This window comes from Miniopterus schreibersii (assembly GCF_964146895.1).
Source record: "Miniopterus schreibersii genome assembly, chromosome: 12".
In the NCBI taxonomy this organism is placed as follows: domain Eukaryota; kingdom Metazoa; phylum Chordata; class Mammalia; order Chiroptera; family Miniopteridae; genus Miniopterus; species Miniopterus schreibersii.
The window spans coordinates 27193702-27201380 of NC_138112.1; the positions used below are offsets into that span (position 1 = coordinate 27193702).

The 7679-nt window shown below is 45.5% G+C and overlaps 1 protein-coding gene across 1 annotated transcript; it reads left to right on the plus strand.

The window, feature by feature from the left end:
• Nucleotides 1–1179: 1179 nt before the first annotated feature.
• Nucleotides 1180–3704, plus strand: CCDC89 (coiled-coil domain containing 89). Its single transcript, XM_081153218.1, has one exon. The coding sequence runs from the start codon at nucleotides 1242–1244 to the stop codon at nucleotides 2355–2357; it is 1116 nt and encodes a 371-aa protein (XP_081009344.1). The 5' UTR covers nucleotides 1180–1241; the 3' UTR covers nucleotides 2358–3704.
• Nucleotides 3705–7679: the final 3975 nt, after the last annotated feature.

Here is a 7679-nt window from a genome sequence, read left to right on the forward strand (position 1 = left end):
TCCAGAGGAAGGAGAAACTGGAGAAAGCTCAGAGGTCACAATTTTTAAAATTATACACAACCTTAGATGTTGAACGAAGTCAAAGTAGGCTTTTCCTTACTCATCTTTTGAGCTGAAAAAGTTCTTCTGGACCCAGAACTTTTAGGGTTACCTTTATTTTCTTTTAGTTTCCACTTTTAATACTTTTATTTTACTCTTTACGTTTAACTATTTAATTCATTTGGAATGGATGTTGTATGACGTAAGCCTCATTTGGATCTTTGCCTTGTTTTAGTGTGTATCATATCTATGTTATTCATTAAGCTGCTTTCTGAAACCTTATTTTGCTAATGAGTAAAAACAGGGAGTGCTGAGTCCTGAAGAAAGAGTACCTATTCCCACCTGGGGACAATGCTAAGGAAAACCAAAGAAATTTCATTGGGGTTTGCCCTTTTGCTGATCTGTGCCAGGCATGACAGATGCCAACTCACAGCCATTAGGGTCCTGGCTCACAGAGCACCACTGCTTTGCATTTATAGACTGCAAATTTTTTTTGTTTTAATCCTCACAGGAAGATATTTTTTCCATTTCTTTTCAGAGACAGTGGGGGCAGGAAAGAGAGAAAGGGGGGGCGGGGGCATGGATGTGAGACACATCGATTGGTTGCCTCCTGCAATCAAGCCTGCCTGCAACCGAGGTACCTGCCCTGGGTCAGAGTGGAACCCGAGCTCCTTCGGTGCTCAGGCCAGTGCTCTAACCACTGAGCAGAACCAGCTAGGACTAGACTGCAATTTTTTTTTTTTTTTTAAAAGGAGCCAACTGTGTTTCCAAAGACAGTCATTTATTCTCATGACCACTGAAGCGGGGAGAGGAAGGAGGAGTCCCTGCCAGCTCGATTTGTTTACTGCTACCAGGAATCGGGCAGAGCCAGGTCTGCCTCCCGGGTGCTGGCTGGGAGCCCAGTGGAGTCGGCCTGTCTGCGCTGCGGGGAAGGGGCGAGGCCCTGGGCTGCGGGCTGGAGCCGGGGCTGCGGGCTGCGGGCTGCGGGCTGCGGGCTGCGGGCTGGGATTGGCTGGGGCGGGCGCGCAGCCCGAGCAGATTGGTCCTGTTGTTACTTCACCGCATTCTAACGACCCGCCCGCCAATCACAGGGCCCCTAACTGGGAAAAACAGTCGCTGCAGCCGCCGGAGCCCCTGGCAACACTGGCTTTTGAAGCCCGACGGGGCGGACGCGGGGTCAGCCCGCAGCGCAGGAGAGGCCTATGCCTGAGAATGAGCCCGCGCCCGGGATGGATGCCAGCCGACCCTCCGAAGAACCCTTAGGTGCCCGAAACAAAACCCCGGAAAGCCAGGAAGAGGAGATGGGGTTTCAGGAACTGGATGGTCTGCGGGAAGCCTTGGCAAACCTCCGGGGACTGTCCGAGGAGGAGAAGAGCGAGAAGGCCATGCTTCGCTCCCGCATCCACGACCAGTCCCAGCTCATCTGCATCCTGAAGCGGAGGTCCGACGAGGCGCTGGAGCGCTGCCAGATCCTGGAGCTGCTCAACGCGGAGCTGGAGGAGAAGGGGGCGCTGGAGGCCGAGAAGCTGAAGGCCAAGAGCGAGCACGCCCGGACGCTGGAGGAGCGCTTTATGACCCTGGCCGCCAACCACGAGGCCATGATCCGCTTCAAGGATGAGCACAAGAGTCAGAACATCAAGCTGAGGGAGGAGAATGAGAAGTTGAGGCTGGAGAACACCAACCTCTTCAGCCAGGCTCTGAAGGACCAGGAGGCCAAGGTCCTGCAGCTCACTGCCGGGAGCCAGGCCCTGGCCGAGGAGCTGGAGACTCTGAAACGGAGCTGTGCCCAGGATGCCAGCCGGGCACAGGCCCGAGAGAAGGAGCTGCTGGAGCTGCAGACCCAGCAGGCAAGCGCCCACACCAAGGAGACAGAGCAGCTGCGCAGCCAGCTGCAGAGCCTCAAGCAGCAGCACCAGCAGGCCGTGGAGCAGATGGCCAAGGCCGAGCAGGCCCACAGCAGCCTGAGCCAGGAGCTGCAGGCCAGGCTGCAGGTCGTCACTCGGGAGAAAGAGGAGCTGCTACAGCTGTCCATGGAGAGGGGCAAGGTGCTTCAGATCAAGCAAGCAGAGATCCACCAGCTTGAGGAGAAGTTGGAGACAGCAGATGCGGCCAGGAGACAGGCGCTGGAGAGGTTTGAGCAAGAGGTGGTGGCTGTGAACAGTAACTTGAGAGTCCGGGAACTTCAACGCAAGATAGATGGGATCCAGCAGGCCTACGATGAACTCAGGCTGCAGTCTGAAGCCTTCAAAAAGCACAGCCTGGATCTTTTAAGCAAGGAGAAAGAACTCAATGCCAAACTCCGCCATCTCTTCCCATGAGGAAGCTTCTGCTTCCTCTGGCCTCCAATTTAGGATTCAGATATTTGTGCCTTGGCATCATGGCAAGAGTAAAGATGGTTTTCCATTTATTATATTTTTAAGCACGGAAGGCAACGCAAAGAAAAGCTACTTTTTACTCTGATACTGTTGTTAACTTTGTAAGGCTAACACTAATTTTCTGTCCTACCACTTTAGAATACATGATTTACCAGATTTTGTTCTGTGCCTTTGAAATCTTTCTAAGTTCGCTCTCAGTGTCTCTAACTCTCATAATACATATTTATTCTCAACCTCAGATATCTTCATATATCCTAAGATTTTAACCTAGCTCATATAGATTTAAGTGAATCTTAAATGTGCAATTGTGAAAAAACTTGTATAATTAGCCCTTGTAGATAGGTAGGTTTGTAGTCTTCCATAGTTGAGATTGTAAGCTGTAACAGTTTAAAGCCTACGAATAGCATGGAAACTTGCAGGAAAAAAGCGTCTGATTTTGCAACAGGTCAAACAATTGCTTGCTTCACCAGATTTACAGCAGTAACCTTTTTGTTTTATTTTCACTAGCTTGGAAAACAAAGATTGAGATCATTAAGCCAACTTTATTAGAGCCATTCTGTATGAGCAATAAGATTCAAATACGTGGCCCTGGCCCAGTGGCTCATCTGTTTGGTGCAAGGTCCTGTGCGTGTTCAATTCCCAGTCAGGGCACAAACCTAAATTGTGGGTTCATTCCCTGGTTGGGGTGAACAACCAACGGATGTCTCTCTCCCTCTCTCTCTCTCTCTCTCTCTCTCTCTTTCTCTCTCTCTCTGTCTCTCTCTTCCTTCCTTTCTCTCTAAAAATCAATAAGCATATCCTTGAGTGAGGAGAAAAAAACCTTAAGATTCAAATAAGTGTAATCAATCCATTTTGATTTTTCCTGTAAGCTTGGATCACATTCCATTTTCTTGTTTTTTTCTTTTTCTCCTTAATAAAAACAGGATTTAGAGGTACAAGAATGCAAATAGCACAGTTCCATTTAATATTGTACAATATACTAATAGACAAAAGGCCCCAATCTTGGGTAGCAAGTGATAGCAGACTGGATATGATACATATAGCAACTCATAGTGATTGTTTTGTTTTTAATAGCATGTTTGGGTTTTTTTGCAATTAGCTTTTTCCTTTTTTAAAACATCTGAACAGAATGTATATATGTATACTTACAGCATTTTTGTAGGAATACTTAAATATGCAGTAATAAAAAATAATAGTTATGATATATATTTATATAAAATTCTTAAAGAGGTAGTTATAAAAATACACTTTGTTTCCTTATTTCCACATACTTAGTTCGTATATAAACATTCCTATAAAAATCTCTCAAAATAGATTGTAATGTAGTATTTTTCTCACCCATTTGGTGTCAAGAGTGCCAAGAGTTACCTAATGCTTTGGATTTATTAAAAAAATATTACTTGGAACCTTTTTAATAAACAATTTTAAAGCATCACCTTACCTCAGGCATTTTTAAAAACCTATTCTCTCACAGTTTTATTAAGATTGCAACATTAAATACAAATTTCAGGGAACCGTGTCACTGGCTTGAAAGGACTATTTACTTCCTCTTACACGTTACCAAGGATCAGATTGTAACTTAATCATGGTTATCCTCTAGTGAAGCCATGCTATTTATCATTATGCTGAAGCACTTGGAATGTATTGTTTTATTTAATCCTTAGGGCCATTCAAGAAGGTTCACTTTTATTTCAAAAAAAAGGAAACAGGGACTGAGTAACTTGCCCAAAGCCATGTGATCAATGGGGGACCTGGGATTTTCATGGCACTACCACACTGAAAGTTTTGTTGACTGTGCACTAAGTGCCATGCTCTGGGGGTAGGCACTGAGAATAAGCATGAAGAAGCATGTTTTCTGCCCTGAAAAAGCTTCCACACAGTCAGTCTAGTCTAGGGGCAAAAAAGCAATTAAATACAGTATGCTGTGTTTCCACAGGGTTGTTATGAGATCCCAGAGGGTAACGTCCTGCCACACACACACACACACACACACACACAGAGCAGCTAACTCTGCCTGGGCATGAGAGTTGGAGGGTAGAGGGGATTTTCAGAGATCACTAACACAGGAGATGATACACCAACTGGTTATTAAATAACTAGAAGAATTTCATCAGGTGGAGAAAAGGAAGAAAGGTTTGAGACAGCATTGTGTAGAAAGTCATGGATGTTTTTAAAATGTCCAGAGTATCTGGGGAAATCATAAGAAGTTGGGAGAAGATGCCCAGAAGCATGTCTACAGATAGAACGGGAAGAGTAGGTTGTGGACATAATACAGGTAGTCTCCAAAGCCCGGCTGGCCCCTCAGATTAGGGAGAGAAAGGAAGGAGAGGGGCAAACATACAAATAGGAGCCACAAACCAGCCCTCCTCTTCCCACCTAGGTTCTTGGCTCTGCCAGCGGCCTGGTGTGCAGGCTACCTTCGTCTCTCCCTCCCCCACCGCCACACCTGCCCATCCAAGTTCCACCCACTCGTCCCAATCTGCCTTCTGAAGGTGGTTTCTCCAGCCCAGGTTTTGTGCACAGACTTCGAGAAGGAAGAGGGGGCTCCTGGGAAGAGGCCAAGTGGGTCCTGGAAGTGGGCTGGGGGTCATTTGGGAAGGAAATCTTGGGTCTAGTAAAGGACCTGACCCTAGGGACTCATTAGATAGGTGTGTCTGGAAGAACATGGGTGGGTAAGGTATTTGCATAAATATATATTGAGAAAAACAGATACTAATAAAAGTGGTTATTAGTGGCGTGGAGGGGTGTGGGGATTACCATGGTTAGGGATAGGAGTGGAAAGGAAACTTCTCAGTGTATTCCATATTATATCATTTGATTTTTGAACCAGGTGCATAGATTACCTATTCAAAAAGATAATAAAAACAAAAAAGAATCCTGTATGTAACTGCTTAACTTCCTAGGAAGCTCTATTTCTGACTAGATGTCCTGAAAAAACATATAGATTTTTCTATTAATTAAAATTGAATAACTCATTAATTTAATATATCTTATCAATTTAACAAATATTTATGGAGATCCCATTATTGGCCAGGCCCTGTGCTAAGTTCTGGGACACAACAGATACCTTATTCTCACTGGCTTTGCATCCTAGCGAGTGAGAGAAATGCTGAAAGATGGGATGACATAGCAGGGTTTCCCAATGTAACATAGGAGAGGTTAGGGAAAGCTTTTCCTAGAGGTGCCATTTAAGCTAAAGTCTGTAGAATGTGTAAGAATCATCCAAGGGAAGAGATGAGGAAAACATGAGAGTACAACAGCTCAGAAGCCTTCACTTTGCCTCCTGTTCCTGGTAAGAAAACTGCTTCTCCCAACAGCCACATCGATGGCCCAGGGTGCAGGATAAGCAGTCACGGTAGACTCTAATAAGAGACTCTGTGGCCAGGTTAAGCCCATTATGCTCACATCCATATTTACCTTCGTGTGAGCCTTCATAATCTGGCTCAGTCCTCCCCCCACCCCATCCCCACTCAAATCCATCCACTAGGCCAGTTGGAAACCCGGATCTGTGATCACTGAACCAGTCAAGGTGTTAGTGCAGTGCGTGAAGACATGCATTGGCACCAGACTGCCTGAACTCAAATCCTATCTCTTACTAGGTGACCTTAACTAAGGTCTTACTGGGTGAAGAGGCTATTGGGGAGCTGACACTTTCAGTGAGTGAAGGATATGACCAGGACACCGTGTGAATTTCACATTGGTATAGCCATACAGAGAAAGAATTATCCAAATGACTCTAGAAAACAGCACTTTCAATGAATATCTTTAAGAGATTATATTCCAAGGAGAACTAGAACCACAAAAGAATCTTAGCAAATTTCATTGATTAGTTTTATGGTTAGTTGTAATATTGGCATTGTTAAAGCTATTTGTAAAGGATCTTCTATATACATACATAACGAGAGAGAGGCTAAAGCAAAAAAATGACTATGCTGATGTTGTTAGACAAAATTTCAATGTATAAATTAAAATATTAAAAAAGGAAAAATCATTCAATGTTAGATTTGAATTGAAAATATCAGTCTAAATCTATGACAGTTCTTCTTTTTTAAAAAAATGAACACTTTGTCCTCTGTAGCACTGGTATCATTCTGCTGCATCCACTCAGCAAAGCACCAACCCACCCCGATCCGGCTTCATTCCCTCCCATCTCTGCTCCAGTTCTCTGCTATAGAAAGTTCTATAAATGTATGTATTGGTCATGGTCTCTGTGGAGAATTTGGTGGACTGGTTTTCATCATCAATTAAATCCCTCTTCTAAAGCGCTTTCTTGTATTGCAGAAACGGGAAAGCTAAAACAAAGAGACACAAAGTAAACTGTATTTGCAGACTCCTTTGCAGTTATATTTGGAAGATGCAAATGAGGCAGGGGCCTCTTCCCTGGCTTCGGCTGTTGTTGCCAAGCACATTTTTGGAGACGTTTTTCTGCAATAGCACCCCAATGTGCATTAGCTAGTTTTATGGGATATGGCAGCCAGCCCCCAAGAGAGCACCTACTGGTGCTTGTCCCCTGGCATTCACGTTCTTGCGTAGTCCCCTTCCACAGGGAATACCGTCTGACTCCTGTGACGAACAGAACACTACAGAAGTGACTGCATGTGACTTCTGAGGCTACGTCACAGAAGACGTTGCTGCTGCTTCCTTGATCTCTCGGGTCATTCACTCTGGGGGAAGCCAACAGCCGTGCAGTGTAGATGCTCACACAGCTCGTGGAGAGGCCCACACGGAGGGGGAACTGAGGCTTCCCCCAGGACCAACCTGTCAGCTACCCTGGAAGTGGACCCCTTATCCCGGGTCCAGCCTTCAAATGACTGCAGCCTCAGTCTACATCTGACTGAAGTCCATGAGAACTCTGGAGCCAGACTAGGTAGCCAAGGCAATTACAAATTTCTGACCAACAGAAACTGCAAGAGATAATGTTTATTGCAGTTTTAAGTCACACAAGGAACAAAGATTTGCTGTTGTTTTAAGGTCTGGGGCAAGTGGTTAGGCAGTGGTGCACTCTGTGGGGCTGAGAGTTTGGGCAGCAGCAGGGCTCTTGAAGTCAGCTCTCCAGCTTTCTGTTGACCGCTTTCCCAACTGGGGCAGAGACGGCAGTGAGGCCTGTGTGGCCACACTGGACGGAGAGGCATGCTCCATCACCCAGCCTAATGCCCGCTCCTCGCATCCTTTCAGCGACTTCGTAGGCATGAGTTCTCTGTATTACTACTTTTTCTGCTTAAAATAGCTGAATTGGTATTTGTTTCCTGCAACTGACCTTAACTG

Excerpts from the sequence above, each read along its gene's own strand:
- CCDC89 (XM_081153218.1), top strand. The coding sequence starts at position 1,242 with ATGCCTGAGAATGAGCCCGCGCCCGGGATGGATGCCAGCCGACCCTCC.